At 35.5% G+C, this 21,507-nt stretch overlaps 3 protein-coding genes and 1 pseudogene across 4 annotated transcripts in view; 3 read left to right on the forward strand and 1 right to left on the reverse strand.

Annotated features, from left to right (window-relative positions):
• LOC140039194 (lipid droplet-associated hydrolase-like) overlaps positions 1 to 21,507 on the forward strand; it is a 251,811-nt gene that overhangs the window by 199,830 nt on the left and 30,474 nt on the right. The gene's annotated exons all lie outside the window — the stretch shown is intronic.
• LOC140058860 (uncharacterized) lies at positions 929 to 5,181 on the forward strand. The gene is made up of 4 exons (XM_072104663.1): positions 929 to 1,032; positions 1,420 to 1,497; positions 1,842 to 3,544; positions 3,953 to 5,181. The coding sequence occupies exons 2-4, from the start codon at positions 1,440 to 1,442 to the stop codon at positions 4,184 to 4,186; spliced, it is 1,995 nt and encodes a 664-aa protein (XP_071960764.1). The 5' UTR covers positions 929 to 1,032; positions 1,420 to 1,439; the 3' UTR covers positions 4,187 to 5,181.
• On the forward strand, positions 7,318 to 17,614 carry LOC140058943 (kelch-like protein 18). 2 transcript variants are annotated; one of them, XM_072104770.1, is made up of 7 exons: positions 7,318 to 7,355; positions 8,385 to 8,966; positions 9,497 to 10,005; positions 12,682 to 12,913; positions 14,944 to 15,084; positions 15,578 to 15,770; positions 16,327 to 17,614. In XM_072104770.1, the coding sequence occupies exons 2-7, from the start codon at positions 8,570 to 8,572 to the stop codon at positions 16,547 to 16,549; spliced, it is 1,695 nt and encodes a 564-aa protein (XP_071960871.1). In that variant the 5' UTR covers positions 7,318 to 7,355; positions 8,385 to 8,569; the 3' UTR covers positions 16,550 to 17,614. The 2 variants fall into 2 exon arrangements, with proteins under 2 accessions (XP_071960871.1, XP_071960946.1); XM_072104845.1 differs by lacking the exon at positions 7,318 to 7,355 and having other exon boundaries at positions 8,204 to 8,966.
• On the reverse strand, positions 10,497 to 12,039 carry LOC140049967 (uncharacterized; annotated as a pseudogene).

A 21,507-nucleotide genomic window follows, 5' to 3' on the forward strand; every position in this document is an offset into this window, starting at 1 on the left:
TTTAACAATCGTTAAAGAAAAACAAACATTAGGAATAATACATTTATATGCCGCTGCGTTGTTTGTTGAGAGTACGAAAACATTCAAATGTCGGAATGTCATTAACATGAGATGATGTATCGTATATAATGTAGAACTTAATTAAATTGCAAAGCAATTACCATGTGAATGTTTTAACATTTCAGTGATGTCATTTTGTGCTTGTTGAAGGTAAAACGTTAGGCAAACAATATTTTGAACTTAAAATGTGTTATAATAAGTTACGCATTCTAGCAAAAAACAGTATAGAATTAAGTTACTACGCATAATGCCTAGTGTTGTATGAACGTATGCTTGGTTCCTGGCGACGCAACGCAAGGACGTTAGCGCAACGTAAAGCTGTGTTCCTACTAGGACGCAACGCAAGGACGTAAACGTAACGCAAGCATGTTGATCAATGACAAGCGACAGTTCGAATAATCCATGGCTTGTAATTGGTCCTTGTGTTGCGTTACGTCCTTGTGTTGCGTTTTGAGTGGGAACCAATCATTAGTGATTTGACCAATCGCATTGATTGATCCATTCACTTGCGTTGCGTATATGTCCGTGAGTTGCGTTGTTAAACAGTGATTTGACCAATCGCAAGCGATAGATCATTCGTACTGTCGCTTGCCATTGGTCAACTGACTTGCGTTGCGTCTACGTCCTTCTATAGTGGGAACCAAGCTTTACTACGTGACTTGGCCCATCAATCGGTTTCCATTATTTATACTGAAGTGATGAGTTTTTCATGGTGTAGGCTGAATTATTGACAAAGTGATGTAGTTTTTCCATGAATTCGTGTAAACCATCATTATGAATGCACGTATGATGCCAAGCTATCGATCACTGCAGGGATTGGATGAAACCGTGTACAAGCCCTCTCTTGGATAGGATAAATTAACTGTCGTAGCAAGCCCTTGGATAAACAAACAAGGTATATAAGTGAACTCGATGTTTAATGCTGTCAGTATGAACATCAAGTTAACAGAGTGGTTATACCTAATGTTACAGGTAAGAATTAATCGTAAAAGTAAGACGCAGTTTGTAATAAAGCCGTTAAATATAAGTACATTTTCTATCTTAGTTTAAATGGCATGAATAAACATTTTGTCCTTCTGCGTGCTACTATACTATTACAGTAACATTATTTACAGTATTTACAGAGACTATGACGTTTTTGCAACCTGTATTTTTAGTAGTTTTTTAACAGCATTTTAATAGTATTTTAACATAGCCATTGAAGTATTTTTCTTTGTAGTTTTATTGTCTTAATTATGCCAAGCAAATCGAATTTCCATTTTAAAATGGACCAATAACATTTCTTGAATCATGAATCTTTGTTAGCTGCATTGTTGCATATATCCTTATTTCAAGTAAATTGTTTGTTCTTATTTTCAGTGATAGCGTTACGTTAAAGCATGGCACATTTGGTTGACTTACTTGTATGTTTTATGACCCTTTATCCGGTAATTATTGGTAAGTATAGACATTTAAGTATACTAAGTAATTAGCTTAAACCATAGAGATAATATCTCTATGCTTAAACTAGGCCAGTAGGCTAAATATTATATCTTGACGTCCTATAGATGGATATTAACTATTTTAGTCTTTTATTTAGGAATTGTATTGTATTTTATTGTAATGTTTTCTTCTCTCCATTTTGGAGCCATCTTTGACTTTTCAAATTACAAATTTATTCAAAACTGGCTCAAATAAGGAGAAGAACGTCAGCTAATCGCGTATGCATTTGTATTTTAGTTTGCATAAAATCATTCTACCTCTACAACTATATAAACAAATATTTAAACTTGTTGTTACAGTTTCTATTGAGATCGAACTTTTCAACACAACTGTGGAATTTTCTGGCAATGATTCCTGCTTTTCTGATCCTCGTGACAGGAGTTGCGAATGTGATCAATTCTGTATCAAACATCAGGAATGTTGTCTTGATTATGAGATATGGCTTTCATCTACATCTGTATTGACATCACCTTCTCTGGTTACCACTAATACTCTTAACAGTTGGCTAGAATTCTTCGGTGCTGTCAAATCAAACGAAGAGGAGAAATTGGATTTAGAAACATTAAAACCAACTTTTCGGGAAATTGAAAATCTTATTATGAGTAGAAAGGAAAATCTTGATGAATTTTCGTGTAATGCTCTTGTGGTGGATTGCAGAGATACATTTTGTTATCAGTTCAAGATTCTAACAATCCAGACCTGTGACAAAATGTTTTCCCGCGCTACGAAGTGTGGGGATGGAGGCTATGATCTTGTTTACGACTCCAGTTCAGAACTGGTGTATCGCAATCGTGAATGTGCAATATGCAATTTTGTTGAACCTAAAAACATTATACCGTTTGTAAAGATGGTAGATGCAGGAAATAAAACCAATCTTACTGACGAGGATCTAAAAAATAAGACACCGAAAGCAAAAAGAGCAATCAGGGACGAAGATCAGCAGAATGTTTTACCGCCGACTTTGAAGACGTACAGTAAATGTCAGAGTGTTAGGTACGCCTGTGAGGTTGAAATAAGTGAAGAATTATCCAAGGCTTGTTTGGCATACCAAGGGATTACGGGTTGCTCCTCTAACCCACATTGTGAGAAATGTTCTGATCCATCGACTAATTACGGTAGCTCCTGTCCTTTTGTATTTAGTTCAAATCGTATTACTAAACCATCTTTTGCTATCTTTATCGACTCTTCTGGAGGTTTAACCAGAGTTTACCCAACTAATTCAGAAGAGGGCCCTGATGATAACGTTGAAACTAGTGGCTATGACGTCATATTACCAACAGATAATTCAACGTTATTTGAAAATTACACAGAAACGCCCATATCACCAAATATGGATACAACGCCATCAATTGAACTGCGCGTAACAGCTGCGTATAGTGACGTGGCATACGTAATAACTTTGATAGGCACTATTTTGTCCATCATCAGCATCTTAATAGCCCTGTTAACGTTCTACGTTTTCCCGGTAATGAGGAATACCTCGGGCTGGATCAATATTCTTCTGCTACTTTCAATCTTGACCAGCTGTGTGCTATACATGTTTTTGTTGATAGATAAAGCCATTCCAATTGCGTGTAGAGCGGTCGCCATTGCTAAACACTTCACCCTACTCTGTACGTTTTGCTGGATCAACTGCCTCGGTTTTAATATATTCCTTTCGACAAAACCGAAACCAGTATTTTCCAAAACTGTACAGAAAAAGTTTTTTATATATTATTGCGTGTACTCAGCACTCATCCCTTCGTTAATTGTTTCTGGTTGTATTGCTGTAGAATACTTATCAATACAAGATGTGGCCGTCTACGAATATTATGACTGTTTTTTATCTGGAGGTGCTAAGCTATGGGTTTTTATTTTGCCCATCTCTGTTATGATGCTCTTAAATGCTATCATGTTTGTCATAATAATCATCAATATTAAGAAGAAGTCATATGCCACGGAAAAGCAATCGGCAGAAGCAAAGAAAAAGAGACACAGATTTGAAATCATTCTCAGTGTCAAGGTAAGCAGGGGCGTAAAAATGTCAACAGTTGGGCGCACGCGTACCACCAACATCATGGTTTGTACGCGCGTAAAGCTCTGTCAAACTGGTGTGACAAACAAAAAAGTCCATATATGGACACGATGACATCATATCACTACCATATCTAGGCACATCACACTATAGTTTGATAATATGGACAGATCTTTCAAATTATCAAATTATTAAATTTTCATTAAAAAAATCATTATTATTCTCTCTTTCACAACTTTATCATCAGCAACTAAATTGTATGTGCATAATTAACATACATCATTATTGCGCTGTTTGTGGTATTATTGCAAATTTTATTTTGTTTACGCGCGCGTAAACTGTTAGTGTTTTCAATGACGGTATAATTACATTTGATTACAATTTTGTCTTTTCTAGATATTCTGTGCGTTTGCTTTGTATTGGATCTTCGGTATTCTGGCAAACACAATTGTGATAATACGACAAGAAACCACGATACTCAGCTTAGCGTTGACGATCGTGTTCGTGTCGTTTTCGTCCCTGCAGGGTGTCTTCGTCTGCATCGCCCTCGTCTTCAACAAGAGAGTCATCGAAATGTGGAAGAAAAAACTACGTAGAAAACAATCACACGAGAAATTAGAACAAGTTTAAAAATACCATAATGTAAATATCAATACGAAGTTGATCAATGTCGTCGTTGTATATTAGTCATATATTGTTAATTTAATGGTAAAGGTAAGTTAAGTCCCGTAGTCATTTCTGAACGTAGGGGCAATCATTTTTTATGTTGTTATCGTTTTCAATTGAAAGAATAAATGTTTAGTTGAATTGAATTTATTTTAAAATGTAGGCCCTATCAATGTAAAACAAATGTATATTAGATATTGTTCAGTTTGTGACGTCAGTTATTATAAAAAGTGACCTTATATCATACTCCTGAATTTATAATTTTTCTGCATTTATTTATACGTAATAAAATATAACAAACACAAATATTCTCATAAAAAAATGGAAAAAAGGAATTGTTTACTGTTAATATTTATACAGAATATTGATACTTTATCACTGTACTGTAGTGGCATGGTGTTTACGTAGAATTAAATACATTTTGCATACTATTGTCGATTTACGCTACCGTGTAGCTCTGTTTATACTATCAAACTAGTTTGACAAATATGGTAGTGATGTGGCCCACATTATGGTAGGGATGTGCCCAAATATGGTAGTGATATGACGTCATCATGTCCATTATGGTCACATCACATCTTTTTTTCACATCAAGTTTGATAGTGTGGACGGAGCTTTACTGAAAATAAATACATTTCAGTTTGTCATGTTATGTCAGAACCATCGGGTTTTGTTAAGATGGATTAGATGCATTTGTTAGTTTTATACAATTTGTTTATATATCTGTAAAGAATATATTATCTATATTGCCTTAATTATTTATACCAGCTTTATTGATAATCAATTAACTAAACTATTATGATAACCTTAGCGTTAAAATATGTGCGAAAGGATGGTGTTATGAAAAGATGAACGTACCACCAGAAGACTTCATTCGCGTGTTTCTTCTGCCCCTACTGGGGGTGGTGCTGATTAAGGTGTGATTTATTGAATATTCAAGAAATAAAGATGTATTAATATATATTGTGTATGTTGATTTGTATTTTTTTGTTCGTATTCCAGTGCATGTCAAGTCGGAGGAGTACGTACTGTAGAGGTATTAGTAGTTATAGTATACGTGGTTTTCACTAGAGACGCAACGCAAAGACGTGCGCGCAACGCAAGCGTGTTGACCAATAACAAGCCACTGTTCAAATAATCCATCGCTTGTTAATGGACAAATCACTTACGTTGCTTTACGTCCTTGCGTTTCGTCTCTAGTGGGAACCAAGCATTTTAGTTCTAAGGCATAGCCGCGCATCATTTTGTAGGAGGTCAGTCTCATGTGTTAATGGATGATGAGATCAAATTTATTTTTATAGTCATCTATTATAAGAGAAATCGAGATTGTATTCTGTTGTGTATACTACGTCGTAAAACTCCTATCGGAAATATGTTATGTTTCAATACATCAAAATCAGTGTTTATTTAAAGTGCTCTGATACTTCAAAGTTCAAGGTTCACTCTTGTGAATTACAGAAATTTGTTACTATTTATTTATTTTGCAGGAGCGGGAGTATAAAATCATCGTGTTGTCACTGGCAGATTACCGATTATGATGTATAGGAACGAAGATGTAGAGATAAATGATGAAAGAAGATGTTTAAATGATGATGGAACGAAGATGTTGAAATGATGATGGAACAAAGATGTTAGGGGGTGCGATAAGGGTATTGATAACGATAGATGTTGATATGATGGTGATGGTAACAAATACGTTGAGATGATGATGGTCGTGGTGAAGAAGAATGGTGTTGAAATTGTGGTGGTGGTTGGGAAGAATTATGGTGAGATGATGTTGATGGTAAAGAAAAATGATGTTGAGATGGTGGTGGTTATGGTGATGGTAACGAATACGTTGAGTTAATGATGGTGGTGATGTTGAAGATGAATGGTGTTGAGATGGTGGTGGTGATGGTGATGGTAACAAATACGTTGAGGAGATGATGATGTTGAGATGATGTTTATGAACGACCGACGATCGAAGTGATATATTCAACAAGAGTACAATAAGATGGCCAAATGTCAAAGTAACTTATGTTGTGTAGTGGGCGTACAAAAGCTAACTCCCACATTAACAAATATTATATTTAAACGATTTCTCCCGAACCTGATGTGAGTATAGCATGCTTGACAACAGAAATAGGTTAATTGCTGACGGTCTAACATTTATTTTCACTGTTGGCTGCCAGTTAATCAGGCACCAGAGCAAGCATATATTAAGCAATTTTTTTATACTATGCACTATACATTAATATTATCTCTATGGCGCTATCACAATTCCCTTTGATTATAATTTTACCGCGGCCTTGGTAGGCCTATTTTGCTTTGCATTATTTTTAAAGCTATAGTATCTTAATAAAACGTTCGTTTTATGTAACACCATTACCGTATTCGTACTAACGCAGATAATTGTTATCATTTTTACACCATTCAACTATTTTTATACCTCCATGATTCAACGACGCTCTATAAGTTTATTATTTAACGAAGATGGCGTTTTAATTAGGCCTATGGCCAAGACAACTGCTTGTGATAGGCACATAAACACTAGAATTCTGTCTAATCGTTTCATTTCAAATGTTGTTTTCTCGTCGTTCGTTCTCAAGATGCAGCCTAACTAGTTCACATGCTCTAACCTAACTAAAAGACGAACATTAATCATAATGTGATTCCTGTCGACAATGCCCGATATTCTAGATTAAGAATAATGACATGATATAATACCGCAATCAAAGAAACAACGCGATCTTTTCTGAGCGATTTCTGCTAAATGCGGCGTTACTTTGCCTGAGCTGACGCCACTTGTTTAGTTGAAATGCTGGCATTTTTAAATTAAATTAATTAAAATTAATTAACTCTTCTGAATTAAGTTTCAGATAACGTAAGATTTTTTTTTGTCATGCCAGTTGTCATCACAAAAACGGCTGCCGTTAAACTTATAACTTTGTTTCTGTTTTTGATAGTTTTATGATTTTAAAATTCGACTCGGCAGGGCCGGGGAGCGGTTGCTTTTTTAATGTTGACGTTGACGTGAAAATAGTTACACCCCCTCTATAGTTTGTCTAAAAAAATAGAAAACAAAATATTGTTCGTCAGCTGCTGGCTCTCTGTACGTGTGTCGAGATGTTAAATGACGAAATTAATCAAAAAAGTGAGTACACAAATTGAAATGTAGTGATTTTGAACCGTCTGTCTTCAGTAGGTTAATCTGCCTATCGATGTTTATTTGTTTAGTTTCTTTAATCTAGATGTGAATACTGTCTATATAGTTTATAGCGTAGGCCTAGGCTAGGCTAGACCTCTCCCACCTTCAATAACATTCTGGTGGGACCTGCATGGTGGATGAAAGAGAATGGGCAGACCATCCAGGCAGGGCCCATCCCCTCCGCCTGCAGCAGTCTGTGCTACACACACAGTGGGCTGATATTGGCGTAAGGCTTGACAGGACATAATCTAATAAGATCTGTGCTGTGGTAGCTATGTTTTTATTATTAATCTAATAATAAGTAGCTGTATTATTTTATTAAAATCTAGGTTAGGCCTAGGCCTATGTAGGCCCATGGAGTAAACTCCATGGTAGGCCTAGACTTAGGACCTTATTATTAGAATAGCCTAGATGGGTATAGTATAATAACTAATACATTATAGTTAGGCCTAATTAATATATCTAGCTAGGGCTTAATTGATATTGCTTTTCAATGATTTGATAAATTAATTAGCGGCACTTACACCTTTAAGCCTATTAATTATTGACTAATGATATGAGGCACGCAGAAGTAGACCTAGCCTAGTAATGAAAGTAGGCCTAGCCTAGTAATAAAAGTAGGCCTAGCCTAGTAATAAAAGTAGGCCTAGCCTAGTAATAAAAGTAGACCTAGCCTAGTAATAAAAGTAGGCCTAGCCTAGTAATAAAAGTAGGCCTAGCCTAGTAATAAAAGTAGGCCTAGCCTAGTAATAAAAGTAGACCTAGCCTAGTAATAAAAGTAGGCCTAGCCTAGTAATAAAAGTAGGCCTAGCCTAGTAATAAAAGTAGGCCTAGCCTAGTAATAAAAGTAGGCCTAGCCTAGTAATAAAAGTAGACCTAGCCTAGTCATAAAAGTAGGCCTAGCCTAGTAATGATATGTACAAACGGGAATCCGTACAAACTACACGTTTTAGTTTTTTCTTTTTTCTCCTCCAGATTTGATCTTTAATGCACAAACAAAGACAGAATGTGAAATTTTGGTGATGTCAATATTCAGCTCAACATTAATAATGTGACAATCTTTAATCATACAATGTCAGACATTTTGCGAACTGCTCTCAAAACCCATTTATAATAAAAAGTTATAGTCCAAATTATAAAGACATTTTTTCACAATCAAAATGATACATAGAACATACACTATCAGCACCCATACTTCTGCTGCATTCCAAATTATGAACGACCTTCGAACTTCCAAAGATCTCTGTGACATCATTGTGTCTGTCGACAATCAGGACTTCTATGCGCACAAGGTCGTTTTGGCTGGCTGCTCGCCGTACCTACGAGCCATGTTTACGAACGGCATGTTAGAAACGGACAAGAACGTCGTTAAAATTCAGGGAATTGATCCTGTTGCGATGGAGATAATACTGGACTTTATGTATACAGCGACGATAGACGTAAATGTTGAAAACGTTCAGATAGTTCTGGCTGGAGCGAGTATGCTTAATATGAGTAGTCTACGAAATGTTTGCTCAACTTTCTTGCAATCTCAGCTAGATGCTAGTAACTGTCTAGGTGAGAATCAATATTTTATTCTAGTCTGTACAATAATATTTTGGGGTACAATATTAATATCTTCTATCTATTAATACTTTATAATCAATCTTGGTTGTAGGCCTATATTATGAACTTTCAATATATTAAATATTCAATTGACAGTATTAATGAACCACTAAATAAAAGTTTAAAGATGTATTGTCTCCCTTAATCATGAAAAATAAAGATTTATAAAATCAGATTTTGGAATAGGCCATTTTGTATTTTTATATAAGAAAAAAAAAAAAAAATGGTTTCACTTATAAAAAGACAAAAGAAACAATTAATTTTAACCAAAACCATTTTCTGACAGATATTTTAAGTATTTTTTCCTTTAAATTACATTTTTTCAGGTAAATAATTTATGTTTCGATCCAGTTTTTGGTCAAAGTGAATAACTATTATGTGATATTCAAATGGCATTATTTAACAAAAATATTTAAAAAAAATATATTTTCAGTATATTTTAATATAAGTTTATACACAAACTTCTTCTGTTTCATTTATAGGAATTCATTCATTTGCGGATATGTACTCCTGTCCTGAATTGGAGTACGCTTCTCGTAGTTTCATTTACCAACATTTTTTGGAGGTCATTCGAACGGAGGAATTCTTCATGATGAGCGAGCAGGACGTTTTCAAACTGTTCCGCAGCGACCAACTACAAGTTGAGCACGAAGAAGACGTTTACGAAGCGGCCGTCTCATGGATAACTTACGACTTTATTAATCGTCAATACAGCTGTTGCAAAGTTTTACAAAACATTCGCTTCGCGCTTTTAGACAAACAATACCTCTTGGAAAATGTTAGCAACTCTGAATTAATTCGTAATTGTCCGAATTGCGGTAAGGCTGTCAGCGATGCGGTGAGGATACGAAACGACAATCAAGCTCTTGCGCAAATTAGTAGTCGGTGCCAACCTCATAGTATATACGTGATCGGCGGAAGAAACAGTGTTGATTGCCAATTAAATTCTTGCGAGAAATATGAAGCTTCTAAGAATAGGTGGATTCCACAGGTTAGTACTGATTTACTGCAGTAACTGAAGTAAATTGCATTCATGCTGTTACTGCATAAAATGTAGATTAAACGAGTGTAACTAAAGTATACGTGTAGGTTTGTTACAAGAATGTTGAGAGTGGCGGGCGATGACCCCTTCCTCCATAAAAATGATAATATATTTAAATTTTTAAATGCATTAACAATTAGAAGAAAGTACAATCAATTGCACCATAATCTGCAGATCACGAATATGAACTATAGTATTACTAATATTGTATGTATAAATGTATATTTTAATTTGCGAAGGTTTCAATATTCAATGACTGGAAATTCAAGCTATTGCAATGACCCCTAATGACCTGTCTTTAAGCTATTGCAATGACCCCTGATGACCTGTCTTTGAGCTATTGCAATGACCCCTGATGACCTGTCTTTAAGCTATTGCAATGACCCCTAAGGCCATGTAAAAAAAAACAACAGTTGATCGTCCTGGTTTTCTAAAAAAAGGAAGGAAGAGGCTCTTTTTATTTTTTATTTTTTATTTTTCCAAGATGGCGACTCACTACCGTATTTTCTTGAATAAACATGCCGCTATGAATAAAAATCACTCCCACCCCTCGCATACACCCTTCCTGACAATTCAAATAAATATGGTAAGTACTGTAAGATGTCTAAACAAACATAAGTATACAGAACAGCAAATATTAAAATACACCTTTTTTTTTATTTTATCAGGGGGTCACAATAAAAGTCCTTTTTGTACACTTTGACTTTATATCAAACTTCTGGATATTATTAGCCTACTGTGGCACAAATGCTCTAGTGTTTTTCCTTTTGGGTGTTTTGCCTGATTCCTTGCATTCACTACAAAGTGGATAATTCATGTTCTCAATTGATAAATTGTGCTCAGTTCCACAATAAAAGCACAGGGGGTCTGTGAATGTTATGTAATAAGCTGCTTCGATAGGCAGGGCACATGTCATTTTGTCATTGACAAAAACAATAGAATCGTCCTCTCCCAGGATGTCTTGAAAACAAGTTCCACATGAATACGACAGTGTGTCCAGTTCTCGTTCCAAGAGCTGCCCTTGGTCACGCTTCAGAAACATGAGCTGCATAACATACTCGCCACTTGAGGCATTCTTCACACTAGAATAAAGAATGAAAAAGAGTAGGGGTAAATATATGGTAAATTCAGTTGTGTTGAAAGAATTCTGAACATGACAATAATATGATAATATGACATCCAAAGAGGGAGGGAATATCAATGCATACACACATATTTTAAACAGGACGTGGGTCATGTACCCGAACACGTCCGTAAACATCTAGCCTATATATATGGGACAGTTTCAACCCAGACGGGTCGATTCGCCTCTCTATATGGATAGGCAAACTCTACACTCTCTCGCGACAATATGCTAGCCTACAGTTTTGTTACTTCTATATGAACATTTTTACCGAACAATTACTCACCTCCGTAGTTTGGTATTGGTCTCCTATCGGTCCACCTTGATCGAATTCGCCGCCTGAAAAATCAGAGAAAATGTCTGCGAGAGTACGTCGGCCGTCCACTACGCCGTTCTCGCATACCAAGGGCCGGCTTCACGATTTTTGTTGCAGTCCGAATTTAAACACAAATAAAAACCATGTTGTTTATCTACTATCTAGTCTAGCAGTATCCTACTATCCTAGATCAAATTATTATGTAACAGTTGATAAAAGGACTAAAAAGTAGGCCTACCAAGGAACCAATAATTATAAATATTAATAGTGTATACTGTAACTCAAATGTATAGAATATAGCGATAGAAACAAGGTAGAACCAAAAACATGTGTTCTCCAAATCCAGTCGTTTTTTGCTTCACGGCAACATTTTTAAGGAGTAGCGAGCATATAGCGGCTGTGAAAATTCTAATTAGATCCAGACGTTTATGTAAAATATTATACCCATGATGAGTGTAATTCAAAATATTCATACATTCAACGGCAGTGATACCTCTATCATCGCTGACCTATAATCAAAGAATATGACCTCAAATTTATCGCAGTCGACGCGCGATGTGTATCGATGGCTCCCGACGGCTGTGGATCACGAAAAAAGAAAGAGCTAGGCCTAGCTTTCGACAAAGGTACAACATAAATCAATGTTTTATATACAAAATATCGAAATAAAAAATAAAATAAAAATTGATGCGGCCTGAAAAAAGCATGCGGGCGGGGACGATCAACTGTTGTTTTTTTTTATATGGCCTAATGACCTGTCTTTTTAATGAACCAGTTGATTTTGTGCAGGTAACTCACTCACACATCAATGTAATGTTAATGTCTCTTTTAGATTTTCATATTTTTACAACAGTGAGAGTTCTTGAGATACTAATAACTTACCCTTGTGGGTGGAGTGGGCTTTGGCCAAAATTTAATAAGGTGCCTCTATTCACCCTAGAGAATAAAGATGATTAATATATCAATATGCAATACATAATATTTCAATAGTGGCTTCCGATTTGGATTGAAGAAATACTATGCCTAATCAGGGCCGTAGCCGTCATTTCAATTTTCACCACCCACCCCAATTCCCCAGCAGAGATATCATATTTTATATTTTACAATTATTTTTAAATCATCTTTACCTCATCTGTTTTTAAAACTCCTCGCTACAGCCTTGTTAATATTCTTATCTTTCTTTCAGGAGAGCATGGAAATTGCTCGAACAGCAGTGGGGGCAGCAGAATTAGATGGAATGCTGTATGTAGTGGGTGGGGAATGTGCATTCAACGGCGTGCAGGACGACGACACGATGTATTTAGGTTGTGTCGAGTGTTACGATCCCGTGCTCAAGCGTTGGACCCGGAAAAAGGAACTAAACGTGCAGAGGTCATTCGTCGCTGTGGCGTCTATGGGTGGCTATATGTACTGCATTGGTAGGTGTCTACATTATATACTGTACTGGCATTTCAAATGATATATTGTATTAGCTCATGTCATTGAAACTATTGAGTTTTGGCAAAACATGTCTACCAGCAGATTATATAATGAGTCTTCTTTTGTTTCCTTATTAATTTATTTAAATAGTTTGCCATTTGATAAGATAAGATAAGATAAGATAACTTTTATTGATCCTCAAAAAGGAAATTCATTGCTCGTCATAATAACAAAGAAAACACTATAAAAACAAATATAGCATAAAACCATTCATATAAAAACATCTAAAAAATTACAATATAAAATTATCTTCTTGACTTCCTGTTGTACTGGATGATACCGGAGGGAATAAAGGATTTAGCAAATCGATTTGTTTTCACACTGAGGAGCCTCAATCTACCACTTGGATTAAGTTGGTCTATGATCACTTTGTGGAGAGGATGAGAGGCATCCGAGGCATCTGATTTATGCTATTGTTAGTTTAGTCTTATTTATTTTGCATTTCTTGTTTTTTATAAAGTAATGTAGCTTTTGGGTAAATATTTCTGTACATAATTTTAATAAAAATAAATAAATAAAAATAAATTTTTCTTAAGCTCTATCTACACTATCAAACTAGTTTGACAAAAAAGGTGTGATGTGCCCAATATGGTAGCGGTATGCTTAAATATGGTAGTGGTATGCTTAAATATGGTAGTGATATGACAGCATCATATCCATAATACAGTATGGGCACATCCTATTTTTTGTCACATAAAGTTTGATAGTGTTAGAGCTTAACACCCATAATAAAGTAATGTTCAGTAGAATGAAGGCATTGGTTAAATTGCCTCTAGTGCAATGTTGAGATAACAAAAATAATCATAATTTACACGCACTTAGAGATGAAGAAATTATCTCTATAATAAGGTCAGCTTAAGGTTAAACTTAGACAACACGTCTCTTAATTTTCTACTATATATAATTGCTATTAAATAATGACATCTTCTGTGAATAACTTATTTAGTGTTAATTAATTTGATTAGGTGTGCGACTTTAAAAATTATGATTTATATTCAGACTGAAAGATGAGTGAAGCAATATGAATACAGTAATATTTTCATATTTTACATATTAGTGTTATTATTATACAGTATAGGTAAATACAGAAGTATAATGTAGCTACAAAATGGTTGGAAACAATTTTGGAAATAACCAGAATGACCCCCTAAGTTTGTACAAATTAAAATAAGGACTATAAATAAAAGGTTAACATTCCTTTGTTTGAAAAAACCCTGGATTCGGCCCTGTTAACGGTCTTTCACACATGTACCGGCACAGTTCCGGTCCGGCACTGGAAAATCAAATCGAACGTCAGTGTTTCGTTTTCACGTAGCTTTGCGCATGTTGATTCGTGCATAGTCGCGTGGAGTGTTGTGAAAACAAACATTGACATTCAATTTGATTTGCCTAGTCTGACTGGAACCGTGCCAAAACAGGTTTGAAAGTACCTTTATTCCGGTTTCTTTAAATGTTCTAATTGATGAGGTGACACCTATATTGACACCTGTATTTTATTCCTGTTTCTCTTCATTATTCCTTCTCTTCACTAATTATTTCTGAGCCAGTTTTAATTTATTTTTTAACACAATTGATTGTTGTCTGTCTGAACCATGGAAACAGAATAATTGATCATTCTAGCTCATTATGTGCATCACCTTCAGCTCTGCTTTTATTGTACTTTTATTTTCAATGCTGTGGATCTTTCCAATTATATTATATATAAAAAAAAGGGGTGTGTAGAAAGCGACGACCTCAAATTGGACGACCCCAATGACCCGTCTGTGTTAATTGGCCTTATTATACCGTAACACATTAACAGGTGCCACATGTGATACATATGTGATGCTGTATCATAGAATGTCCTTATGACAGCAGACAAATAATGTTATAGAGGGGTTCTTCTGTAATTAAAAACCGATAAATATTACATAGAAGTTTCATTGAATTATAAAAATGTAGTACTGTATCATTCTTTATTGAATTTTAGGGGGTGAAAATGCATCAAATAGCTTCAACATAGTAGAGCGGTATGATCCGAAAATAAATAGATGGTGCTTCCTACAAACTATGAAACGGAAAAGAGCTGGTTGCGGTGTTGTAGTATGTGATGGTAAACTATACGTTGCTGGTATGTTTGTTTTGAATTTATAACCATTTAAAATATTTGTTTTATCAAATGCTTTACAAATGATACAGAGCATATTCTCCTTGGCACAATCTAGCTATATTTTGTCTTGTTTGTTTGTATAAATGTGTTTGCCGAAATTAATAAAATAAAAAAAAATAGAAAAAATAATTAGGACCAACTAGAAGTGAACTTGTCTCAGTTGGCCCTTCAACATAGTTTTAAGCTCTGTCTACACTATCAAACTTTATGTGGTGTGCCCATATATGGACATGATGATGTCGTATCACTACCCTATTTCGACATATCACTACCATATTTGAGCACATCACACCTTTTTTGTAAAACTAGTTTGATAGTGTAGAGAGCTTTAAAAAAGCACAAGCAGTAGAACAGTATGATAACAAGAAGAGAGTAAATTTGCCAGCGTTTTCCTATTTATTTAACCAATAGATGTAAAAGTAGAGGTACTGCATTTTCATTTTTAAATTTGTAGGTGGTTATGACAAAAACTACCATATAGATCGTGCCAGTATGGAATGCTTCGACCCAGAGCTTCAAGACTGGACTTTTGTAGCCGAGATGGAGAAGGCGCGGTCGGGCGTGGCTCTTGTTGCCATGGATCATTACATCTATGCTCTAGGCGGTAGACTTAGACATACAGACCAGTACTTTGATATTGCTGAACGGTAGGGAACGAATAAACTTTTTTAAAGCTTTGTCTAAAGTATCAAACTTTTGTGTGACAACAAAATGTGATGCGCCCATATATGGACATGATGATGTCATAATATCACTACCATATTTAGGCACATTGTTTACTAAAGTTGCTTATGCAAAGGATTAAATACCACCATCTATAGTTGGATGTCTTTTATAGCACCCTTATTTCACAAATTCTTATATATAAAAGTAAATATTAAAGCACATTTCAAGCTGTTGATTCTAACTACAATAATACAATCAAACTTGGTGTGACAACAAAATGTGCTCTGCCCATATATGGACATGATGATGTCATAACACTACCATATTTAGGCATATAACTTCCATAAGTATTTGGGCACCTCGTTTATTAAAGTTACTTATGCATAAGATTGAATACCACCATCTATGGTTGGATGTCTTTTATAGCACCCTCATTTCACAAATTCTTGCGACCTGAATATAAAAATTAATATCAAAGCACATTTCAAGCTGTTGATTCTAACTAGAATGATAATATTAATTGTTTTGCTTAAATAGGTACAATACACAAACACACCAATGGTCCCCCATCCAGCCGATGCAAGTAGCCAGAGCGTGGCCGTCCGTAGTAGCGTTTGACAACCAAATATACGTGTTTGGCGGGTTTGACGGCACCAACAGGCTACGTAGCGTTGAGAAATACAACCCTCATACGGATACATGGACGTTTGTCGCCAACATGAGTGTGTGTCGTGCGGGATGCGGGGCGGCAGTTGTATAACGACGGCTAGTAGTAGATTATTTTAAGATTCAAATTGCCAAATTATGAATTTATATTTTCAAATTGTTTTTTTTTTTTGGTTTATGTTGGTTCAAAATCAACTCTCAATTATTTAACCCTCACAGCACTTTCACAGTGTGCATGCTGTATAAACATATTGGAATACTGTGCATGCAATGTCTATTTTGTACTGTGCATATAGTATATATCCTGCACTGTATTTTACTGTGCATATAGTATATATTTTTACTGTACTGTCTGTGCATACAGAATAGTATATAAAAGCTGTGCTATAGATGCAGTATAAATTCCTACTATACAACATGGAGTATACATATTGAATTGTACCATGCATATATTAATTATATTGCATTGTACAGACAGTATAAATAGTGTTTTGTGCATGCATTAAACATTATGTATAATACGGTGAGGAGGTAATATTCCATGTGTCACAACTTAGTGCACATGTAGTATTATACTAAGTGGATTTAATTTATCTAGTCATTTAATTTCATCACCTTTAAGTATGTATAACATGATCATTTGAATATCAGGTGGTTGTGCCTTTTTAAATACTGCATGAATCATTTTGGCCTTAGATACAGTAATTGTACAATCATTAACATCAGCAACCATTTGTTTTCCATGATGCACCATGCCACTACGCAGCTGTTGAGTCTAATAGTCATTCGGTACTAGCTGATATGTTTCTGACCATGAACAAATTTACTTTTCGAATTGAAAACTTCGAAGTCGGTTGGTATGTTTGCGAATAATTTACTGAAATTTTTTTATATTTTTTAATTTGACTTTAGGATATATTTGATATTGGGCATTTAAAACATAAAATATGTTTGATTGTATTTTATTTTAAATGTATATTTATTATTAGGAAAGAAAGATGTATATAAATTTGCCAAAATGATATTTGCTTAATGGAAAACAAAAATGAAATGATGTTCTTGATTCTGTTGGGACTTTTTATAAAACTTCTGGATTTTATTTTTGTTGATTCAAAATTGGCATTATTAATATTAAGAAAATATATTTTATTATTTTTTTTTTTTTTTTTTTTATGTTTTAAGTGTATTAGATAGGGTAAAACCCTTGGGAACACAGGTGCTCACATACATATTTCAAAAACACTTTCGAGTGTGAATATGTCTATTGTTCTATTGTAATTGAAAAAAGTACATTTCTGTTCATGTTTGATAATTGTTGTTAATTACTAATTTACAACTTCCTGTCAGTGCTGTTTAGCTTGCAATCCTCCGGCATTAAGCTTGGTTCCCACTAGCGACGCAACGTAAAGCTTGGTTCCCACTAGCGACGCAACGTAAAGCTTGGTTCCCACTAGCGACGCAACGTAACGACCTATTGACGCAAAGTGCTGTATTGCATAATCGGAACCGAACCGAAGACGCAACAGTGCTGCAAACATCGCATGTTTGATTTCACGCAGGCGGGGCATGCAACCACAATTATCGGAAGGGCATTTTCTTAAGCTTGGTTCCCACTAGCGACGCAACGCAACCTCGCGACGTAAGAAAATTCCCTTCCAATAAATGTGTTTGCCCCCGCCTGCGTGAAATCAAACATACGATGTTTGCAGCACTGTTGCGTCGTGGTTTTCCACTTCTGATTACGCAATACAGCACTTTGCGTTTACACGTTGCGTTGTTACGTTGCGTCCTAGTGGGAACCAAGCTTTACGTTGCGTCGCTAGTGGGAACCAAGCTTAATGCGGAAGCTTTACTAAAGCTTGGTTCCCACTAGCGACGCAACCTACGCAACGTAAGAAAATACCCTTCCAATAATTGTGTTTTCCCCTGCCTGCGTGGAATCAAACCTGCGATTTTTGCAACATTGTTGCGTCGTCGGTTCCCACTTGTGATTACGCAATACATCACTTTGCGTCAATACGTCGCTGCGTTGCGTTCTAGTGGGAACCACGCTTAATGCAAGCGTTACTAATATTAAAAGGTAGCAAGGGCGTCCACCAAGATATATCTCAGAGCCATGTATATAATATATGGCTCATCCAATCCAAGCACCATATTATCTTTGTCCAAAAAAAGTAAATGCACTAATTTTCAAATGTCTTATATTTTGAAGGAGGCCCTCAAGTACACCATGTTGTTAACGTAGATTATAACTGCATACGATGCAAAACAAATTCAATGAAGTAATATTAATGTATTTATTGAAATATTAAAAATTGCATATTGCATGCTTCAGCTGCGCAATCATTTATTTAACATTAATAATGATAATATTGAAATTAAATTATTATTATTATTAGAATAATACAGTGGTATAGACTGGTTCTGAGTAAAGCTTGGCTCCCACTAGCGACGCAACATAACGCAAACGACGCAACGTAAGAAAATGCCCTTCCAATAATTGTGTTTGCCCCCGCCTGCGTGAAATCAAACCTGCAATGTTTGCAGCACTATTGCGTCATCGGTTCCCAGTTGTGATTACGCAATACGGCACGTTGCGTCTATACGTCATTGCGTTGCGTTTTAGTGGGAACCACGCATTAGATACAAACATTAACTAAAAAGCTACATTATCAAAACGTATACCGTACTGTTTATACCTTTAATAAGGTCATCCGTTTTTAGTTAAACTACTTATATAGGGATTATACTTTAGCCTATAACTTAAGTTAATTTTTCTTAATGAACACCTGTACACACACGCTAATAAGCGTCGTGTATGCTAATAAGCATTACATTCATTTGAATAATTCTCGAACCTATGACAATGCCTTCTTTGATTTATTTCCACTGATTCTATTTTCGTCACTTCCTCCTCAAAGGAATTAATAAGCACATGTATAAATGCATGTTAATGAGCATAGGTTTATGCTAATTTATGCTAATTAAGCATTACAGTACTTTGAATAACTCGGTAAGACGTCTTCTCAGTTGATTTTATTTTCGTCACTTCCTTCTCAAATTAATTAATGAACACATGTATGTACATATGCTAACCGTGCTTGCTATTATGCCAATAAGCAGTACAGCCATTTGATTTATTCGATCGTAGGCAATGTCTTCTTTGATATCCACTGTTGATTCTATCTTCATCACTTCCTGCTCAATTTAATTAATCGAAGGTAAAGCATTCTGTATTGTTTACATGATAGTAGCTGTTTTTCAGCGTGTTTTATTTTCACTGATTACAAGATGAAAACTAAACAGATACTGTAGTCACGATAAGATGACAAATCAATTCCACTGGCCTTCTTGCTTCTGCCTACACTATCAAACTTATAGTTTGATAAAAACAAGTGTGATGTGCCCAAATATGGTAGTGAAATGCTCAAATATGGTAGTGATATGATATCATCATGTACATATATGGGCATATCACATTTTGTTGCACATAGAGTTTGATAATGTAGACAGAGCTTTAGATGGTTGCCAACACCTTACTGTAGTTAACGCATTATCGTGCATGATATTGTACAAAATAGGATCGCGTATATTTTTATTTTATTAAACCGTAGTTTAATAATGATCATCACGTTTTAAAATATTTTATTTTTGCCAATAGTTATTTCTGTGATTGTTCACAGACAGGTGGTAAACGGTGCCTTTATGAAAATGTTTAGTGCTGTTATACATGTTCAGTGCTGTATTTCTTATACATGTTCAGGGCATTTAGTATGAAATATTGAGGATATTTAAAATAAGCTGCCTTTCTTTGATTGGAAATAAATCGGTGGTTTTGGGATTTAAGTTTGTGCTTAACTCGTTTGTATGTTGTAATCTGCCACATATATCAAGCGTCGTATCATATCTTAAAGATAACCATTATACATGAAATAATTTCCCAACGCACAAGTTTATTATTTACACAGATACTTCCACCACACGAAGTGTTGTAAAGTCGCAGGTTTGATTTCACGCGCAGGCGGAGCCAAACACAATTATCGGAAGAGAATTTTCTTACGTTGCGTAGGTTACATTGCGTCGCTAGTGGGAACTACGCTTTAGCGTTGCGTTACGTTTAAGCTTGGCTTCCAATAGAGACGCAACACAAGTACGTAACGAAACGTGAGTGATTTGACCAACAACAAGCGATGGATTATATTCAAACAATCGCATGTGATTGGTCAACTTTCTTGCGTTGCGTCTACGTCCTTGCGTTGCGTCTCTAGTGGAAACCAAACATTAAAAGAGCACGACCTTCCCTACGTTAAGGATCATGTCAATTAACATTCTACTGCAGTAACTATATTTTTACTGCAATAACGTATGATTTTAATTTGTTCAAATTAATGTAGACGTTCGTGAGGTACCGTACGTATGTGATAAACATTCGTATTATTATTATTTACAATAAGCTTTTTTTTTTTTTTTGACAAATCACAAGCGATGGATTATTCGAAAAGTCGCTTGTCATTGGTCAACTCGCTTGCGTTGATCGTACGTCCTTGCGCTGGGTCTCTAGTAGTGAGAACCACGCTTAAATAATTGTTAGAACACGTTGAAGAGTAATGCGTGGTTCACACACTAGCGCAACGTAGCGACGTATTGGCGCAAAATGCGTAATCACAGTTGAGAACCGACGACGCAACAGTGCTGCAAACATCACAGGCTTGATTGCACGCAAAAGAATAAGAAAAAATACGGTAACAGTAACAGTAATTCCACAGTTAATTAAAAATGAATTTGAAGAATTGTAACCAAAGACTTTAAGTATTTCCCTGATAATAATAGAAAGGAAAAGGGAGAAAAGTAAATCGCACTAGAAAGTCGGTGTTTCTTTATATTTCGTTGATTAGTCAACGACCGACACGAGGACAATACGTCAGCGAGAATTATTTGTAAAGATTCGTTCTGCTGGACTGTTTTGACATCATCGAAAACAGGGCATGCGTAAAGCGTGGTTCCCACTAGAACGCAACGTAACGCAGCGACGTATCGACGCAAAAAGTGCTG

The sequence above is a fragment of the Antedon mediterranea genome, chromosome 1 (assembly GCF_964355755.1).
Source record: "Antedon mediterranea chromosome 1, ecAntMedi1.1, whole genome shotgun sequence".
Taxonomy (NCBI): Eukaryota; Metazoa; Echinodermata; class Crinoidea; order Comatulida; family Antedonidae; genus Antedon; species Antedon mediterranea.

Coding starts and splice junctions, on each gene's coding strand:
- LOC140058860 (XM_072104663.1), top strand. CDS start 1,440: ATGGCACATTTGGTTGACTTACTTGTATGTTTTATGACCCTTTATCCG. Junction 1,498..1,841: donor CCTTTATCCGGTAATTATTG/GTAAGTATAGAC, acceptor TTGTTGTTACAG/TTTCTATTGAGATCGAACTT. Junction 3,545..3,952: donor AAATCATTCTCAGTGTCAAG/GTAAGCAGGGGC, acceptor TGTCTTTTCTAG/ATATTCTGTGCGTTTGCTTT.
- LOC140058943 (XM_072104770.1), top strand. CDS start 8,570: ATGATACATAGAACATACACTATCAGCACCCATACTTCTGCTGCATTC. Junction 15,085..15,577: donor TGGTAAACTATACGTTGCTG/GTATGTTTGTTT, acceptor TTAAATTTGTAG/GTGGTTATGACAAAAACTAC. Junction 15,771..16,326: donor TACTTTGATATTGCTGAACG/GTAGGGAACGAA, acceptor TTGCTTAAATAG/GTACAATACACAAACACACC.